Source organism: Lissotriton vulgaris, chromosome 5, assembly GCF_964263255.1.
Source record: "Lissotriton vulgaris chromosome 5, aLisVul1.2, whole genome shotgun sequence".
Lineage (NCBI taxonomy): Eukaryota > Metazoa > Chordata > Amphibia > Caudata > Salamandridae > Lissotriton > Lissotriton vulgaris.
In genome coordinates, this window is record NC_141693.1 from 1247624553 (window position 1) to 1247645954 (window position 21402).

A 21402-nucleotide genomic window follows, 5' to 3' on the forward strand; every position below is an offset into this window, starting at 1 on the left:
GGTATATTTAAAGCAATTACGATATGTTCCAAAATTTAATGAAATACCTGTTTGAAAATATTCCTCAAAGCAGCCGCTAGAAACCCGGCTTCCCTCAGATCGGAACCGGTAAAACTGAAGAAATGTGGCGTCTGTTAAAAAGTATTCCTCAATGCAGCTGTCAGAAACCCGGCTTCCCTCAGATCGGAGCCGGTAAAACTGAAAAAAATGGCATCTAGAGTGATGTCAGACGCTATGCTACGCTGCGCTGAGCACGTAAGAAATGCAAGCCCAACAGCTCACAAAAATAGCGTTGATGTTGATGATGACAGACGTTATGTTGAAGTGGATAGCAATGACGTAAACTCCTTATTACGCGTTGTCTAGAATTCAGTAGCGTCATTAAAGAGGAAGATTCCGTTCGAAGGAAAACGTTGCAGTCCCAAAAGTGGCAAAATGGTTAAAAATCGATAGTTTGCTTACCAAACCACTTGAGGAGATCCAGGTAAGACAAATGTGCACCGCACTGAATAACATAAATTCCGAGGTATGTAGCGTCTCTGTATGAGATAACAAACTGGTCCGGAAGAACTCCTTCGCACCTGTGCCTTAATAAGCTGCTGAAAGAGTGCTGAATATCGTCGCCAATTTTGTAAAGTAATGGATCCAAGAAAAATGTAGAGAAGAAATGATGGTTCTTCTATTTAATAAGAAGTAGGCACAGAGCAACCATCAGGTCAGACGATAGGATACAAACCGTCTCTTATAGAACCTGGAACCTAGAATCAGGAAAGCACATGCAGGTACTACATTCTGGTTCCAGGAAATAAATAATTATATACAAAGCAGAAAGGATAATAATGTACACTGCACAATGCAACACATACGTGGATATACTGGCACCCAGGCTTGTTGCAATGTTCGGAATGCCTTTGAGAGGAACATACTTCCACCAACGCTGCGTGAAGCTGTGGTGATCGCACTCTTAAAGCCCGGCAAGGACTCCTATAGACCCTTATCATTAATTAACGTGGACTCCAAAATATTAGCTAAAATACTCGCCACGCGTCTGCATCCCCTTATGACCAAATTAGTTCTCCCAGATCAGTGGGGCTTTATACACATAACACTAGAACGTTGTTTGCGCTCTCTCATTACCTTACTCCCAACACTATGGCAGTGGCGGTTATGCTAGATGCTGCCAAGGCTTTTGATTCCATTGAGTGGTCGTACTTAATCACAGTCCTTACCAGAATGGGCTTCCCTCCCATGTTTATCCAATGGGTAAAGCTCCTGTATAACAAGCCAGTCGCTGCAGTCCGAGTAAATGGGTATGTATCTGAAGCAATACCTGTTGAATGCGGCACGAGGCAGGGATGCCCCTTCTCCCCCTTATTATTTGCTCTTGCCCTTGAGCCACTTGATTGCAAGGTTCGACAGCTTCATCACCAATCCGCGCTGCAATTTCCGAGTAGACCTCAACACATATCACTTTATGCGGACGATATGTTATTATATGTCTGAGACTCTGAACAACATCTAGCCCCATTGCTTCGTGAATACATTAAATTCGGAGGGCACTCTGGTCTGCACATTAACTGGGAAAAATCTTCTATTATACCACTTACTGACAAAACGACGCAGCATGCTGTTGATTTCCCGTTTGAGTGGCAGGCAGATCCTATTAAATAACTTGGCGTGTGGTGTCACAGAGACCCTGAAATTGTCATCAGAACTAATTATGGAAGGGTGATAAACTCCTTAGAGGACAAGGTACACCGGTGGATACAATTGCCACTATCCCTCGCGGATCGAATAGCAATTGTCAAAATGGTAATCTTACCAAAATTGCTTTATCTCTTCAATAATAATCCGATTTTTCTCCCACGGGAGGTCTTTAAACGGATATCAATGTTGGTATTAAAGCTAATATGGGCAGGAAAGCAAGCGCGTGTAAGCCTGCATACCCTTACGTTGCCATATTCTAGACAAGGCGGACTCTGTGTACCAGATTTCCTGCTATATTATTTATGTGCCCAAGCACAATATGCCGCGTACTGGTATCACGAGATCCCTTAGCTGACGCAGACAGCGGTCGAGGAGGGAGACGCACTGCCCATCCCTTTAAATGCAATCATCCCTCATCGCCGACCACCCCTACATGGCAAAGACATCAACACCATTGACGCTACCAAGGCAGCATGCTATGCTATGCTATGCTATGGGTACTTATAATGCGCGCGGCTGCTCCAGGAAAGGAGCGTCCCGGCGCAAGACAAGGTAGAACACAGCATCGCTAAAAGCATAGAATAAAGGATACCACTACAGGACAAAATTAAAATAAGAAGGTTTTAATAGCCTTTCGAAACATCAGAAGATCCTCCATCAGACGGATTTCTGCAGGAAGAGAATTCCAAAGTGCTGCCGCTCTCACACGAAAGGATCGACCGAGGAACTACAGCGAGAGCTTGGCCAAAGGATCTGAGAGAGCGGGTAGGAGTATAGAGGGACAAGAGATTGGTGAGAATCTGGGGAGCGAAACCTTTCAAAATTTTAAAGGCCAGGCATAAGACCTTAAACTGGATTCGCATCCTGACCGGCAGCCAGTGCAAAGAGCGTAACGTGCTCGAAACGGAGAAGAACCTAGGAAGGCCATCTACCGCTCTGGCAGCAGCGTTTTGAACGCGCTGCAGGCGAGTGATTTCTGCCTGATTGGCCCCCACCAGTAAGGAGCTGGCGTAATCCAGCCGGGAGATCACCGTCGCTTGGATCAACAATTGCCTGGTCGAGGCATCAAAAAACTTGAGGACCGGTCTTAGGCCCCGAAGAACACCAAAGCAGCAGGCCGCGGTTCTTTTAGTATGGCCAGCAAAACTAAGGGTGGAATCCAGCCAGACTCCCAGATTTCTCAGTTCTGTAACCGGAGTCGGGGACAACCCGAGTTCCGGAGGCCACCACCTGTCCCCCCAGAGTTCCGCTTTCTTTCCGACAATCATGATTTCAGTCTTTTTTGCGTTGGGTTGGAGGCAGTTGGCATTCATCCACCCAGCCACCGCCCTCAGTCCACTCTGAAACCTAGGGGCATCCTGTTCCGCATCCCCGCTGATAGTAACCGCTAGCTGAGTGTCGTCGGCATATGATACCATATTCATGCCCCACTGCTTGACGACATCAGACTGCGGTCTCACGTATAGATTGAATAACGTGGGACTCAGCGAGGATCCCTGCGGAACCCCCATGGCCAGAGGATGGAATTTGGACTGGAAAGGCAGGGTGGCAACGTAAAAAGAGCGATTGTCAAGAAAGGAGCGAAACCACTGCAGAGCGAGCCCCCCGATGCCAATCTCCTCCAGGCGGTGCAGAAGAATACGGTGCGAGACGGTGTCAAAGGCGGCGCTGAGGTCTAATAATACCAGCGCCACCGGCTGACCTGCATCCAGCACCGCACGCAAATGCTCCACCATGGCGAGGAGGGCTGTTCCGTGCTGTGGCCGGCACGGAAACCGTTCTGCGTGGGGTCCAGGACATTGGCCCTTGTAAGATGGTCTGAGAGGGCCAAATTAACGTGTGCTCCGCAACTTTCGCCGGCCAGGGGAGCAGAGAAATAGGGCGGTAATTCTCCGGTCGTGAGGGGTCCAGCGAAGGCTTCTTCAGAATTGGAGAAACCACCGCCTGCTTCCAAGTGGTCGGAACGACACCCGAAGCCAGCGAGAGATTGATCAGGGAGCACAACGTGGTGCGTCCCAGAAAAGACTGGTCTCTGAGCAAGGCAGGTTTTAACGGATCCGATGGGGAGCCGGACTTAATTTGCTGAGCCAGTTTGTTAAACCCCTCAGGAAGTAACGGAGGGAGGGAATGCAGAATAATATGGCCTTGAGTGCCGACTTGTGCACCTGGAGGTGGTCCAATATTAGGGAAAGTCTGGTAAATGGTCTGGACTTTCTCTAGAAAGAAAGAAGCCAGGGCCTCGCAGTGGGACGTAGAGCAGGCTTGCGGGGAAGAGATCCTTTTCGCTAAAAGGTCTTTAAGGACTTTAAAGATAGTCTTAGACGGGTTAGGACTATTATGAAATTCAGAGGAATAGAACGCTACGCGGGCTTTACATATGGCACGATGATAAAGCTTGACAAAAGCAAGATACTCCACTTTTTTATCAGCCTCGTAAGACTTGCGCCATTGTCTTTCTGCCCGTCTGCAGGTGCCTTTCAAGGTACGTAAGGCACTATCGTACCAGGGGCTTACCTCTCTAGAGCTACATTTGCTCAATGTAATGGGAATCAGGGAGTCAAGCGCCTTGGTAATCCACCAACAAAAGTGGTCGTAGCCCGATTCCACATTTTCTAGTGGCCCTAGCGGCTCTTCCGCCAAGATACGATGCAAATCCTCCAATCTAAGTTTATTCCAATGCCGTCTAGGAATCAGTCTGGCAGGCGGAATAAAAGGGACCTCAGGCAGAGGGTACCTAAAAGATACGAGGAAGTGGTCCGTCCACCCTAGTGGGGAAATAGTCAGGGTATGGGCTTCAGGTAAGTTTGAAAAGAAGGGGTCCAAGACATGACCCCCTACATGAGTGGGCTGGGATACCAGTTGAACTAACAGAAGGGCCTCCAGGTCCGCTAGGATGCTACTAACAGCCGGGATGTTCTGGTTTTCAAAGTGAAGATTTAGATCTCCCAAGATGGAAAAATTGGCACAGCCGATAGCTAACGAGCTAAAGGCGTTGGGGAAGGCTTCCCTGAACGCAACATCGCTGCCAGGAGGACGGTAGACAACCATCCCAGAAAGCGAAAACTGAGGGCTAATTGAGATCTTGAAGGAAGCACTTTCGCACCCAGCAATGTTGAGTCCCTTCCAACTACAGGTATAGCAGGACCTAACAGCTAGGGCTATGCCACGCCTCTAGTGGGCCGGTTCAGAGTGTATAATGAATACTCAGGGGGGCAAGCAAGATTTATAATAGCCACATCCGCCTCTTGAAGCCAGGTTTCCGTGATGGAAAATAAATCCGGGGACTCATCCATGATTAGGTCATGAATGGCTTGGTGGTGCTTCACCAGGGACCTGGCATTAAGATTCAACACCCGCAACATGCGAGCGGGGCGAATACTCCGGGGGGCAGAAGGCAAGGTCCCTTGACCGATGATAGTAGGGGGGCCAAGTGACCATGTGTTGCAGGCACAATGGAAAGGGCCACATAGAGGGTGGAATGGTGCCATATCACATCTCGGGACTAACAGCCCGATAGCCATAAGGGCCTCTCTTGAGTAGGAAATCATCACTACACCAGGAGAGCTGCCGCCGCGCCCCGTGGGCAGGACTCTGGCACGACTCCGGCAACGCGACGGCGCCCCTACTGCGCGGGGGAGAGCGACTTTAAGTAGGCGTCCCCCGATGTTGCCCGAGCGCTAGAACGCTCAAAATGGCATGCAGCGCCTAGGCCAATTGGCGAATAAAATTGCCCCTATATGCTCCAGCCCTTCCTCTGAAATACCATCCTGACATACCGGTCACTAATGAGGAGGTGGGCATAGGACTACTACAACAGGTGGGAATAGATACATTTGGTGATTTGTATGCCAATGGGATATTAAAAACAGCACGAGACTTGTCATATATTCAAAATCAGACCTTACTGTTACGTTTCAACTATCATAGGCTGCAAGGAGCAATTCAAAAGTTATATTCGTGCTATCCTAACGAACCAATGCAGCTAAATTCCCTACAACTCCTACTGACATCTTTAGCACAGGATGAAATTGGTAATAGCAGCCACAAGGCCATGGAAAGATGAAACGCTATTTTATAAGATCCCCTTACGGAAGGGGACTGGCACACGGCGTGTACTCTGATCCAATTGCTGACACCTAATGGCAACCTCAGAATTGTCCACTTTAAATACTTGCACCAAACATATTACACGCCCATGAAACTATGTAGATATGGCCTTAGCACAGAGGCAAGATGTACACGCTGCGGGATAGACCAAGCTGACTTTATTCATCTTGCATGGTATTGTGAGAAGATACACACATACTAGGAGAAAGTCACATCAATCTTGCCGGCGATGGTTGCAATTGACATTACCTATAGCATAGAGGTTTGTTTGTTGGGGTTATTACCAAATGTACGATCTCTGAAACGTACGTTTTGTATGGTAGCGCTGTTACTAGCTAAACGACGAATTTCAATGTTATGGGACAGTAAAAATGTACCTGACCCTAAACAATGGATCTACGATATGTCACAGTGCCAGTACAATTTACTCACTTATGAGGAAGAACTACCTGCCCTATCTAGGCCGAAAGATTATTGGATGTACTTAACGGACTATCTACGTGAGCATACTGCTGTATGAGGGAAATACTCGAGTGTGTCTAATCACACATTTGTGTAACTTTAGGCTTAAGTGCAACCTCTGATTGTATCACTCGGATGATGAAAGCTGTAGTGCAATGGTATATTCAGTTTGTATTTTTGATATTACTGATTTATTCATTGTGGAAACTCAATAAAAAGAATACAAATAAAAAAAGACCTGCTGAGAAGGGGCATTGGCTTGGGGCGCTGTCAAAAAGGCTGTGCTGTTAAGGATTGGACTGGAACTCCAAGCGAGGAGGCGTGAACGACAGGTTTGAACATAGATTGCCTGCTTTGTATGACAATATGTAAATACAAGCTGCGGCCTTTTGCACCATCACGGAATTGCGTTATCTGTGAGCACATGGGAAAGTGGGTGCATGTGTGGGCCGGGGAGCTCATGGGACTTGCCCATCTGGGAGAGGCTTAGGCCGATGCAGCCCAGGGAGTCTTGAAAGCCTTACCCCTGGACAGGCAACAAGTGAAGCCTGGCCCAATGATCAATCAGTCGAGGGCTGCTACCATTCAGGGGTAGAAGTGGGCGGGGACGGAAGAGCACGGCGTGCCCCTTCTTCTAAAAATCATTTCAGTCCGTTCCCCTACTTCTTTCTTTTAAAATATCGTCCCGGGACGGCAAACAATAACGTTTTCATTAGATTCCAGGGGCTGCTCGCACTTCTCTGTTGAACTTCAGTGGCTGCAGCAGCCCCTCCCTGAGCGGAGCAGCACAGGGTGGTAGAAGGAGGCCAACTCAGGCGGATTTTATTGTGGATCCACCTACCTACCTTGATGTTTAGGATTTGCTCATGATGCAACATACTACAATGACCATGAGGCATGCAATTGCATGATCCGAAAGAACCGCTGTAGGCACATTGTAGCCTTCCTAAGATTGTTATCACTTTTTAGATAATTAAGATAACACTTTTTATAGAAAAACGTGAGTAGGGTTGGGAAGTTGTGCCTTGTCCTGAAGAAGGTACACCAGTACCGAAACATGTTGACGCACACCAGAGGTTTTGTCCCTAATTAAGACAACCAACCTCGTTTCTTGCACACCTTTTTAGTAGCACCAGCTAGGGGTACGGAATAAAGTTTTTTCACATCACCCACTAGCCAGGTACTTTTTAACCTTTCACCACACCCTTCACTCACATTAATCCCTTCACTTGCACTCAACACACACCACACATAGTCAACCTTGTCAACGCTCCCGCGTAGTCGCAGGTCGTAGCGTGCCGCATCCCCTTAGCGGGATGCGAAGACCCCGATGATGAAGCATGACACCAAGGGGCCTGTTGGTGTGTGAGGGGTATTTTACACAACACTGAGTGTTCCCCATCCCTGTGGTGCACACTGGAAGTAGGATTCTCCTTGTTTATTTATCAGTGCCCGTGGAGTAGGAATCCTATCTTTTTACTCTACCTCCCCTCTTTGTTATTTGTAACCTCCCTGAGCTCGCACAGACTGAGGGCAGGCCCATTGTCATTCCGATTGAGGTCGATTATCTCCTTTCGAATGACAATGAGCCTGGGAGATGTCTTTCTAGGAAGCCCCCGGGCCAGGGGGGAGTGTGGTTAAAGGGGGGCAGAGCCCTGAAGCTACACTGTACTTTGTTCTGTGCTTCTAAAGCAGTGACAGATACAGAGATAGCTTTAGTGCACAGAGAGTTTACACATCAGTGGAGAGTTTACACATCAGGAAGGAGTTTACACATCCGCAGGGAGTTTACACATCATTGGGCGTTTACAGTGAAATGGCGCAGTCAGCTTTTCCGCCATTAGCAGAGCCCTGGGGGTTTCCTTGTAAAGTGAAACTACTCTGGCATAATATCCAAATTTAGCTGTTCAAGAACAGCTGGCTCCGAGAATGCTGCCGCCCTGACGAGGCACATTTGCGATGATTGCATTGAGTCACTGATCTGCTGACTGACAACTAAATAACTGAGTCTTACATAAGTAAACAAGGTTGTACTTCCAGGAGCCTATGGGCAGCTCAGTAGGGCTGCACGCTATTCTCTGGTCTACGTGCAATTATGTCAGACACCCAGTATGCAGGCCCGAAATCCTAATCGTCCAAAGAATCCCCAGATATAACATCCGCGCTACAGTGAGGCACAGTAAATATTGTGAATGGGAACAGACAGCTTTTAGGCAGTCTGCACAGCACTTGGGAACATGTGCTTCAGATGCAGGCCTGTCTGAAGGGCAGCAGTCCAAGGAAGGCCTGGCTTTGGACAGCCCACTTCTAGAACCAAGACTGACCAGAAATATGCATCTGTCAAAGTGCTATCAGAGCTGGGCAGCCCTGTCTCTTTCAGAGGTCGCCATAATGCTATCCCAGTGCTACAGAGCCAGGCCTGGCAATGGATACAACTGTGTCCAAGCCAGGCTGAGCAATGACAGCAGAGCTTGTGCTTGTAGCCCTGTTAATCCTATTCTAAAGTTAGAAGTGCAAGTACCTCTGTTCTCTAAATGTGCCAACAGTTTTACACAAGACGCTGACAACCTTTCTCTTTAGTTTGTAGCTCCTAGGCTCTCCTGGATTTCCCCCCTTCTTCTTGAGTCTGGTTGTCCACTTGTCCTCTTCTCTGGCCTGGTTGTCTCTAAAGCACATGAAACTCCTATGTACGTCCACTCTATAAATAGCGCATGTAATATACCATAACATAAAGCACTACAATCAACGAAAGCAAGCATTGTTAAAGCCAATACGTTTAGCAATTATATGGGGAATGCCGATTGAAAGCATAGATGCGAGGGTATATAGCTACAGCTATGAGTATGCAATAACACGACTGTATAGAACGTTGGAATGTACATGCACTGACACACAAACATGCAAGGTGACATGGACACACAAATGTAACAGATATCCTGTGCAACATATTACAAGTGGCATAGGCTAAAACCCACGTATAATACGGCAGATGGGGCATCCGCCATGTTTGTGATAGAGTATCACATCTGGCAAACCCTAAATAAGGCCTTTCGATATATAGGCAGTGGTAGAAGTGGGCGGGGACGAAAGGGCACGGCGTGCCCCTACTTCTAAAAATTATTTCAGTCCGTTCCCCTACTTCTTTCTTTTAAAATATCGTCCCGGCATGGCAAACGATAACTTTTTCATTAGATTCCAGGGCCTGCTCGCACTTCTCTGTTGAACTCCAGAGGCCGCAGCAGCCCCTCCCTGAGCTCGCACAGACGGAAGGCAGGCCCATTGTCATTCCGATTGAGGTAGATTATCTCCTTTCGAATGACAATGCGGCCGCCCTCTGCCTTTATCATATCAAGTGCCAGTGAGATCGGAGTTGGTGATTACAGACGAGCTTTCCCCAAACAGAGTACTGTGGGGAATTTGACACCTTGTGTAATTTGTCAATGTTGTACACAGAGTGAACTGGGCAGGAGCAGTGACTGGACAGAAGATACGACAGGAAAGGAGAGGTACTAGGGCATGAGAGGTGACCGGGCATGAGAGGTGACCGGGCAGGAGAAGTGACCGGGCAGGAGAGGTGACGGTACAGGAGAGGTGACGGGACAGGAGAGGTGACGAGACAGGAGAGGTGACGGGACGGGAGAGGTGACGGGACAGGAGAGGTGACGGGACAGGAGAGGTGACGGGACAGGAGAGGTGACGGGACAGGAGAGGTGACGGGACAGGAGAGGTGACGGGACAGGAGAGGTGACGGGACAGGAGAGGTGACGGGACAGGAGAGGTGACGGGACAGGAGAGGTGACGGGACAGGAGAGGTGACGGGACAGGAGAGGTGACGGGACAGGAGAGGTGACGGGACAGGAGAGGTGACGGGACAGGAGAGGTGACGGGACGGGACAGGAGAGGTGACGGGACGGGACAGGAGAGGTGACGGGACGGGACAGGAGAGGTGACGGGACGGGACAGGAGAGGTGACGGGACGGGACAGGAGAGGTGACGGGACGGGACAGGAGAGGTGACGGGACGGGACAGGAGAGGTGACGGGACGGGACAGGAGAGGTGACGGGACGGGACAGGAGAGGTGACGGGACAGGAGAGGTGACGGGACAGGAGAGGTGACGGGACAGGAGAGGTGACGGGACAGGAGAGGTGACGGGACAGGAGAGGTGACGGGACAGGAGAGGTGACGGGACAGGAGAGGTGACGGGACAGGAGAGGTGACGGGACAGGAGAGGTGACGGGACAGGAGAGGTGACGGGACAGGAGAGGTGACGGGACAGGAGAGGTGACGGGACAGGAGAGGTGACAGGGCATGAGAGAGCGGTAACCGGGCAGGAGCGGTGAATGGGGCAGGAGAGGTGACTTGGAAGGAGACGCAACAGGACAGGAGAGGTGACTTGGAAGGAGAGGTGACTTGGAAGGAGACGCAACAGGACAGGAGAGGTGACTTGGAAGGAGACGCAACAGGACAGGAGAGGTGACTTGGAAGGAGACGCAACAGGACAGGAGAGGTGACAGGAGAGGTGACTTGGAAGGAGAGGCAACAGAACAGGAGAGGTGACTTGGAAGGAGAGGCAACAGAACAGGAGAGGTGACTTGGAAGGAGAGGCAACAGGACAGGAGAGGTGACTTGGAAGGAGAGGCAACAGGACAGGAGAGGTGACTTGGAAGGAGAGGCAACAGGACAGGAGAGGTGACCGGGCACAAGAAGTGACGGGCAGGTGACATGACAGGCAGGTGATGGGCAGGAGAAGTAATGGGGCAGGAGCGGTGATTAGGCATGAGCAGGAGTGGTAACCGGGCAGGAGCGGTGAACGGACCAGGAGCGGTGAATGGACCAGGAGCGGTGAACGGACCAGGAGCGGTGAACGGACCAGGAGCGGTGAACGGACCAGGAGCGGTGAACGGACCAGGAGCGGTGAACGGACCAGGAGCGTTGATTGAGCACGAGTACTGAACAGGAGCAGTGAAAGGGCAGTAGCAGGCATTTCCCAGGGCGACTGGAAGGGTAGGGGTCCAGTTTAGTTTCGGGGGACCGGTTTTGTACAAGTGCAGGAGTTTTAAAAACACTGCAAAGTTCTTTGTATATTCAGCAGGTTTCGGTCAACAATACAAGTGCCAAGATAACGTTGGTGATCAATGTACCTGCTGGAGAGAGACGAGAGCATGTTTTGTCTAGTGGCTGTATTACTCCTCTAAGGTAGCCCAGTGGGGTAATATGCCTGCTGCAAAGAACATGTACCATGCATATCAAAGAGCAATATGTTATGTGCATTGTTCTGTGGGTAATGCTTTGTGTTCACTTCCCGAATGAAAGGACACTTGAATACATATGGCCTGACAGTTCGGGCTGGACTGTTCCCATTGGGCACAGGATCAAGACTGATTTGCATATGGCTGGGTCCAAACAGGAATGGCATGGTGAGCAAAAAAACAATGGATTTAGGCCTAGATCTCTGTACTGGGGTGAATGTATGAAATTGTTCTGCATTCTGTCCATCAATTGTTCTTTTTGCATTCGTCACCCCGAGTGGGACAGGTATGCTCAGACATGAGTCCCATGCTCTCCATGCCACTGGAATCAAATTATCCTGGCTGAAGAGGGCTGAAAGCCCGAAACTGGTCTAGGATGCTTGTTTCCAGTCCAGGAAGGTCCTGGCCTTGCAGTTCGGGCTGGACTGTTCCCATTGGGTGCAGGATCAAGACTGATTTGCATATGGCTGGCTCCAAACTGGAATGGCAGGGTGAGCAAAGAAACAATGGATTTAGGCCCAGATCTCTGTACTGGGGTGAATGTATGACATTGTTCTGCATTCTGTCCACCAGTTGTTATTTTTGCTATATTATGATTGAGCAGCTAGCTGGCTGACATGAATATGAAGGAGCCTTTGTGGGTTTCCGTGAGTCTAGATTCTCCTGAAGAGTCCCTACAAGACAAAAAATAATCATGGATTTCTGAACAATGAGAGTAAAAGCATTAAGGTAACATGTTGTTCCTGCTTACATTTCACACGCTTTACATAAACCTGTATTCCCTATGAGTGTTTGCTTTTTCCTGAATTAAACCTCAAATAAACATGTTTATCCATTTTTTTAATTAAATAACGTTATAAGCTGTAACTGGTCAGTGAAATGCTAAACATACACAAAATTGGTATGTTTTGCTATTTCTAGCAACACCCCTGACTCCGCCCACTGATTCAATCTTCGGTTATTCCCGCCCCCGGGTTCTCCACCCACAGTTCCCCTATTTTTTCTTTCCCACTTCGACCACTGCTACCATTACTGTTAGTGAGGCCAACGCTGCTCCTGCTGTGTGGACCGAGCGTGGCGTAAAAACATATATATTGCTTCATCGCAATTTCTGAAATGGTAAATCAGCATATTTTTTCTTGCAGTGAAATATTCTCCTTTGTTTTGACAAATGTTGATGGCAGCAGAAAGTTTGGATACTGCAGAAGAATATTGGTAAGTGCACATTTCATAAGTAATAATTCGACAAAGGGAATATTTTTGTCTTGCATGCAACCTAGAAACTTACATTTTCTTTAAGTGATCATGGGCCCAATCAACAAAGAAAGTAATACATTTAAGACCATGAAAATAGCTCAGTTCTTCTAGCTTTACACATTTTTATATATTCACAAAAAGAAACCCGCATTGGTAAAACCAATTAGTTTCATTTTTAAAGGGCGTGTACCGACCTACTGGCTCTCCCAATGCTTGTATATTTTTATTTTCTTGCTGTAAAGTTGCAGACAGTTAAGTAAAACAGCCCAAATAGCCACCACATCATCATGCATGCATGTACGCACACGCCTATATCCACATAGTGGCCATCCTGAAATGGTTCCTTGATGGCAGCTGTGTGTGCGCATACTTTGTGAAACACTGGTTGACAGTTTCACTGTTTTACATTATCGTCCCAGCATGCCCAATCTGCTACACAAAACCACTAAGCTTGTTTGTGTGCAGAAATTGCACAGAGCTTCGGTGATTGTGAGCCCCATCTCCTCCCATAGGGAGCGTATTTCCATTCCGGTCGCTGCACGGTATAGGAGTGGAATTTGGAAATGTGTAGATTTTGAGAGGCAGTGGTTAGTAGCTTTTCCAGTGCATTACAGGGTGCCGGCTCCTTAGGAAACTGTGGAGTGATTTCTCCCAGTGCACACCTGTCTGAGTCTATATAATAGAAACGTATCTTATGGTGTGCATGGGCCTCATATGGTGTATACTTCCAAGGAGAGGAAAGGACTATTCGCATTATTCATTTTTGTATCAATTGCTTTAGGCTCGTGTGTGGCTAGGAATTGGGGTTGGTTACAGAGTGGCAGTAATGGAGCGTATAAATAACTAGAGCGGTACATTCATGCACTGTTATTAGTATATTGTAGTATTGGAGGCTAGGGCAGGTGGTGGCAGTACCTGCTCAACCCCGTTTGTGCCACTGTGGCAGTTTTTTGTGCTTGTCATACTTTGATTTTCTTTTACTGCGGATGATCTCATTACTGCGCTTACAGTCTATGCGCGAAGGCGCTCACATCTATATTTTTTAAATCTGTTCTTGCTAGCGACAGTACTTTTATTGTGCTCCTACTTACCTTGAGTGCGAGGTGTGCTTTCCCTGCCCCATTCAACCGCGGCTTCCTGTGCCGATTGAGTGGAGGGCAGGGTGCCATCTTGGCGGGAGTCCCGGATCCCGGTGGGACTGTAGGCTGCGGTCTAGCTGAGGGAGGGATTCTTCCATATATTGAAAGGGTGTTTGGGATGCATTGCGGCTAGGGCAGGTGGTGGCAGTACCTGCTCAACCCCGTTTGTACTTCTGTGGCAGTTTGTGTGCTTGTCATACTTTTATTTTCTTCTAAAAATTAGAGCCCTGCTGGCGTCAGGAGTACTGCCCCTCCGCTAAGTCCGCACTCCGTATAGCTTAGATGGATTATTACACTGCTATTAGGAAAGCGAAAAGTAATTACTATGCAGGACGGATTACCAAGGCCAACAACAAAAGCAAGCTTTCTATCGCGCTGTGCGGAGCAAAGGACCCTGCCAGTCTCCCCACAATAGTGCGAGGAGTTGTCTTCCTTTTTAATCGAGAAGATAACTAAGATTCAGGGCAGCTTGGACATTTTTTCCCAGGAAGAGAGGAGTGCTCCTCTGGTGTCCCCTCTGATTTCTAGCCCCTGTTCACACAACTCCTGCCCGTAGCTGAGCCTGATATCTTAGCCATTCTTAAATCTCTGAAGTCGGGGTTGCCCACAGATCCATGCCCAGCTCGAGTATTAGCTGGGGTAGCTGAGGTTGTTTGTTCAGAGGTAGCTGAAATTATTAATCTATCCCTTCGGACCGCCACTGTTCCCGTGCGTTGGAAGCAGGCTAAACTCTTACCCCTTCTTAAAAAATCTTTTTTAGAGCCCTCTGATCCATCAAAGCATCTCTCTTCTGCCAGTCTTGGCTAAAGTTTGTGAGAAGGTGGTTTTCCAGCAGCTTGAGGCCTTCGTGGAAACCTCTTGTGCTCTTCACCCTGCTCAATCTCGGTTCAGAACCTCCTATAGTACGGAGACTGCGCTGGTGAAGAGGACGGAGGCGATCAGGGAGTGCCCGGAAGGAGGCGGCAGGGCGGCTCTGATTTTGCTGGACCTCTCTGCTGCCTTCTATACGGTACCCCACCAGCTACTTCTTGCCAGGTTGTCAACTATTGGCATCGCTGGTCCCGCATTGGATTGGATGAAGTCCTTCCTGGACGGTCATACTCCACAGGTCTGGATGCCTCCCTTCTCATCCTCCATTAGGAAACTTTCAACGGGGGTGCCTCAGGGCTCCACGTTGAGCCATCTGCTTTTCAACATATATCTGACCCCCTTGATTTTTTTAGTGGAGGAGCTGGGAACTAAAATTATAGTCTACGCGGATGACACCCAGCTGCTATTTACCTGGAAGGACTCTGATCTGGACACCAATGCCGCACAGATTTGCCTCTCGTCTGTATTCCACTGGCTTGCACATGCCCAACTTAAGTGCAATGAGGAGAAGTCGGAGGTACTCCTGTATGGCCGGTACCCCCCCTGCCTTCAGAGAATCTTTGTGGCCTCCAAACTTCCTGTGCCCTAGCTCAACTTAGGGGTGTAGTTTGGTGAAGATCTCCAGTATTAGGGGTGTCTTTCATAGATTCACATGCCTGAATCATTCCCCGTCAGAGTGGGAGTCCCACGGTACATAAAAAAGCAATAAAATGCCATAATAACATAGGAAAAAACAGTAATTCCCAACCAGGAAGTAAAGTAGCCAAAGCTACAGGAGAAAAAACTTCCACACACGACTATCCTAGTCATTTTGTATAGTCCAAACTACAGCCAATCAGGCGACCGCACCCACCAGAAGGTCCTCCCCAGAGGCTCAGGCTCTGAGATTTTCTACCGAACGTCGTGTGAAGGGACTCTCCCTGAGCTCTGCTCAGTTTCTTCTCTTTATTCCAGTTGGATTCTACTTTTCAATAATGTCTTCTAAGAAATCTTTATTTAGAGCATGTGACTCTTGTGGTAAGCTCCGGCTTTTTAAAGAGGATCCCCACAAAAAGTGCATATATTGCCTTTATCCTGATCACCAAGTCAAGGTCTGTAAAATTTGTAGAACCTTCCCTCAAAAAACCCTAAGGGACAGAGAGGGTCACCTGCTTTCGTGGCTACAAAAGCTCAAGGATTCTGATAATCCTGCGTCTGAGGTAGGCAGTATTGCCTCTGGTTCTACTTCAGCCTCTAGGAAGAGGCCTGCGACTGAGGTGTTAACATCTCCTGAGGCTAAGGTGGCTAGGAAACTACTGCCATCTAAGGGGTCTGACAAGCCTTCTACTCTCAAGGCTACTCCCCCAGTCAAGGAGAAGGAGGGACAGTCTACACCCCCTAAAAAATCTTCCAGAAAATTGCCTCTGACATCTGACAAGAATTTGCCTCAGATTCCACCACTGTTGTTGATGGCGCCATCTTCAACTCCTTCGTCGACGAGGATCTCCATCGACGCTACGTCTACGGTAACCTTTTCATCTCCTAAGCCTCATATGATCATGTCGACGGCGGCTTCTTCACCTACTATGGTCTATGTTTCTGTCAGACCTCTCTCGTCGACGGCGTAGCTGTCATCTTCTGCCGTCATCGGCACATCGTCGTCGACTCCTCTGAAGAAAATCCCGTAGACGAGTGTCGACGACCTCTTCGTCGACGCCTTCTCTTCCGTCGACTAAGAAGCGACTGTCTGCGGGCTCGTCGACGTGTTCCACTCCGTCGACGACGATACCATCGTCAACGAAAATAATTCCATCGACGAAGACAGTCCCGTCGATGAAGACAGTCCCGTCGACGAAGTTTGTTCCGTGGACAAAGTCTATATCACCGACGACACCGTCGACGGACCCTTCAGTGTCCACGTCGACGACGACCTCGTGTAAAGCAAAATCCACTGCAACGAATCCTTCAGTGGATCCAACGTCGACGCCGCAACTATCCTCTTGTACCGCTTTGCAGGTCTGGTCACCTTCTACGGTTTTTCTGACACCGAAACAATCTTTGCTTCAGAGACGTGGGTCGACCTTGGGGTGATCACCCCTGCATATCTCTCCACAAAAGATACCCCTGCAGGTGCCTAATAAATTTCTTGATTCTGAACAGTGAGGAAGACTCAGACATTGGGGAAACCTTTGGCACAGCTACTAGTCCTTCCGAGTTAAATATAAAGTATCAAGAGGACGATCAGGATGATCAGCAGTCACCTGAACATATGCCGTCCACTGTAAAAGGTGTCCTTGCCACGCAGGTGCCGATGGCATTGCTCACCAACCTCCAATGCATGTTGGATGACAATTACAGACGGTTCCCACCATCAGAATCTACAGGCTCGGTGCCTCCTACACCTGCTACGGAAGCACCTATATCAGACTTTCGGCCTCTAAAGTCTCCTCCACCTATGCCGTCCACTCAGCCTGAGGATCAACAGCTTTCAGATGAAGAAGATCAGAGAGAGGAAGGCGTAGTAGATGATATGTGGGAGTGGGATGAATATCAAGTGCAAACTCCCTCTCCATCACCTCAGGCTGCCTCGGATTCACCACCAGTAGACGTGGGTGGTTTCCACCTCTTGATGGAACGGGCTACTAAGCGTTTCCATATTGATATGGAGCAAACGGAGCAAGAATGTTTTCTCTACGACTTTAAAGACCAACCTAGAAAACAAGTCAAATCCATACCGATTATTGACTTTATCTGGAAGGAGGGTATAAAAGTCATGTCTACTCCAGCATCCATTCCTCTGGTCTTGCCACGGATTGACAAGAAGTACAAGGCACCTGGAAAGTCACCTGCGTGCCCTATAGGACAACCGAAACTGGACTCAGTTATCATCCAAGCGGCGCAAAAGAGAGCTAGAAACCCTTCATCTCCAGTTGCAGCCCCACCGGACAGAGATGGCAGGCGCCTGGATGCCATTGGGAAATGCGTTTCAACGATGGCAGCTACCACAGTCCGGGCTGCTAATTCTTTGGCCATCCTGGGCAGGTATGACCGGCAGATGTGGTCGGACATATCTCCGTACATAGACCTCCTTCCTGAGCCTTCTAAATCTGAAGCTCAGAAGATCTTACAGGAAGGACAAAGAATCTCGGAGGAGATTATTGATTCAGCGGTTGACGTCGCCTCAACTGGTTTCCGGCAGCTAGCTGGTGCTGCTGTCTTGCGTAGGCAGGGGTGGCTACGATCTACTTCTTTCCGTCAGGAGGTACAATCTAAGGTATTGGATATGCCTTATGATGGTGAATTTCTGTTTGACCCGCAAGTTTGAAGAAGCCCTACAAACAATAAAGAAAGATACAGAAACAGCGAAATCCTTGGGTACACTTCAATTTCGCTAACCGCCCTTTCGAGGAGCGAGAGGACGTGGATCGTTCTCTAACAGAGGTGGATACACACAACAATCCTCCTACAGACAAGGAAATCAGCGCTACCAGACCCAGCACTATCAAACCTACGGCCAGAGGAGAACTAATTATTTCCAGAACAGGGGAAAAACTACCTACCACGGAAAGGATAAGCGCCAATGAGACCCATCACCTGCCACCACTACTACCCCACTCTCGAGATAAAAAAGTTGGGGGACAGATATCAAAATTTTACTCAAATTGGCTATCGATAACATCAGACAGCTGGGTCCTGGATATTGTAGCCAAGGGCCATGCCTTAGAATTCGACCATTTTCCTCTGAATGTTCCCCCAAAAGGCCCGCCTCCAGCTCACCTGGAAGAGCTATTTGCCCAGATCAATTTGATGCTACAGAAAGGAGCAATCGAGAGAGTACCTCAAAATATGAGGGGAATGGGATTTTACTCCAGATTTTTCCTAATCAAGAAAAAGTCCGGAGAATGGCGTCCGATTCTGGATCTCCGTGCCCTAAACAAATATTTGAAAAAGTTAACATTCAGGATGTTGTCACTTCAGGAAATACTGCATCTTCTAGCAGCGGGAGACTACATGGCCACCTTGGATCTCCAAGATGCATATTTCCATATCCCCATCTTACCTCACCACAGAAAATTCCTGCGATTCAGAGTGGCTGGCAGGGATTACCAGTTCAAAGTACTTCCCTTCGGTCTACGCTCGGCGCCAAGGGTGTTTACAAAGGTCTTAGCCCCAGTGGCTGCACACCTCCGGCTGGAGGGGATTCAAATATTTCCATATTTGGACGACTGCCTTATCAAGGCAGGTTCTTACGAGGAGACAGACAATCATCTACAACGGTGTCTGAACCTTTTTCAGTCCCTGGGTCTCCATCAACTTCAGAAAATCCCAGTTGATACAATCACAAAGACGGGCTTTCCTGTGAGCAACCTAGACACCCAGTTGCTCCAAGCCTTCGTCTCGGACGAGAGACAAATCAAGATACGAAATATGGCCGGAAATCTACTTTAAAAAAAGTCAGTTTCAGTTCGACAGTTCAAGTCTTTCCTGGGGATGGTATTGTCTTGCATTCCATTAATACCAAATTGCCGACTCAGGATGAGGCCTCTGCGGGAAGAACTGAGCTTACAATGGCTACAGGTCTCCGTCTCTTTCGAGGATCTCATCCAGATCACACCTCACATGCGGAGGTCCCTCCTCTGGTGGACGCAAAGAAAACATCTGCGGCAAGGTTGTGCTTTCCTCCAGGATGCGCCAAGCTTTACAATCACCAAGGATGCATCCCTCGAAGGCTGGGGAGCTCATCTTCAGGGCCGAACTATCAGCGGCAAGTGGAACCCTCAACAAAGGCGTTGGCACATCAACCGGCTAGAACTGAGAGCCATTTTTCTTGCGCTCAAGGCATTTCGTGCAATCATCCAGGATGCCAACGTGTTGGTACGCACAGACAACACAACGAGCATGCATTACGTAAAAAAGCAGGGAGGAACAAGATCACTTCTCCTTTCTCAGGAAGCCCAAAGGCTATGGACATGGTCAATACAACACAACATCAATCTTCAAGCGGTGCATGTTCCTGGAACGGAGAACGTCTTGGCAGACGCACTCAGCAGGACAACCGTATCCACTCACGAGTGGGAACTTCATCAGCAGACCGTGGATCGGATCTTTCAACTATGGGGTCATCCAGACCTAGACCTCTTTGCGACCAAGACCAACAGCAAATGCCGATTCTTCGCAAGCTGGCGACCCCACAAGGACTCTCAGGGGAATGTGTTTTTGATCGACTGGTCTCTGACAAATGCGTACGCTTTTCCACCAATTCCGCTAGTTCCCAGAGTCCTGCGGAAGATTAAGGAGCCATGTCGGCTGATTTTAACTGCTCCCAGATGGCCTCGCCAGTACTGGTTCACAGAGCTCCTTCTCCTATCGGAGTGCAAACCGATTCAGTTGAGTCCAATTCCGGATTTACTCTCCATTCAGAACAGCCAGATTTACCATCCGGATCCAACATCGGTGAAATTAGCGGCCTGGCGCCTGAGTACCGTGAGTTTGCCCATCTAAACATCCCTGTGGATTGCAAGGAAGTTCTGGTCAAGGCAAGGACACCTGCTACCATAAAAACGTACAGTTTGAAATGGAAACGTTTTTGTGTCTGGTGTCGTTCAGCTGGAATACACCCCTTTTCAGCTAAACCAGAGGAGATCCTGCCTTTTTTCCTACATCTGGTACGATCAGGATTATCTCATGCTACCCTAAAAGTTTTGCTGGCAGCGATTTCAAGATATCGACAAGATGGGACCAATTCTCTTTACTCAGCCAGGATTATACAGCAATTCTTTAAAGGCCTTTTTAGAATGTTCCCTCCGGTACGTCGTCCAATACCATCGTGGCATCTCAATGTGTTGGCACAGCTCATGCGACACCCATTCAAACTCATCCACAGAGAAGATCTGAAATTTCTTACGTGGAAGGTGTCACTTCTATTGGCCCTAACCTCCTCTAGGAGAGTCAGCGATATCCAGGCTTTTAGTGTTCATCCTTTCTTACAGTTCACAAATGACTCTATGGTGCTCCGCACCAATCCGAAATTCATTCCAAAAGTACCTTCGGATTTCCATCTGAATGAACCGGTGGTTCTAAAGACATTTTTTCCTAACCCCCAGTCACCTGCGGAAAGGACATTGCATACTCTGGACATTAAAAGATGTCTAAAATTCTATTTGCAAAGAACATCTACATTGCACAGGTCTGATCAACTATTTGTCACTTATGGGACAATTCGTAAGGGACAGGCCGTTTCTAAACACACAATTGCAAGATGGATATCTGCAGCTATTGCATTTTGCCACGCACAAACAGGAAGACCTTTGCAAGCAGCTCCTAGAGCTCATTCTACAAGAGCAGTGTCTTCTACTACGGCCTTATTTGCTGGAGTTCCTCTTCAGCACATCTGCAGAGCGGCAACCTGGGCCAGTCGCCATACTTTCACCAAACACTATTGTTTGGATGCAGCCAGCGAGACCGATGCTTCAGTGGGTCGAGCAGTTTTACGAAATCTTTTCATCTAAGGTGAGCCTCTGTATCCCACCTCCTATTCCTGCTGTTATGTTTCTGTTATGCACATGACCAAGTGATTGCATTCTGCTATGCTTTTACTGATGTTCTTTTTACATATTACATTGTTATGTGC

General features: G+C 48.4%; 1 protein-coding gene across 2 annotated transcripts in view; it reads left to right on the plus strand.

Moving 5' to 3' along the window:
• Positions 1-21402, plus strand: part of DENND2D (DENN domain containing 2D) — a 637596-nt gene that overhangs the window by 151705 nt on the left and 464489 nt on the right. For both annotated transcript variants that reach the window (XR_015295991.1, XM_086923088.1), the window contains exon 4: positions 12672-12741. Coding sequence is in view for 1 of the 2 variants with exons in the window: in XM_086923088.1 (XP_086779214.1) it covers positions 12672-12741 (70 nt within the window). In the remaining variant the exon portion in view is untranslated. The remainder of the gene's footprint in view (positions 1-12671; positions 12742-21402) is intronic.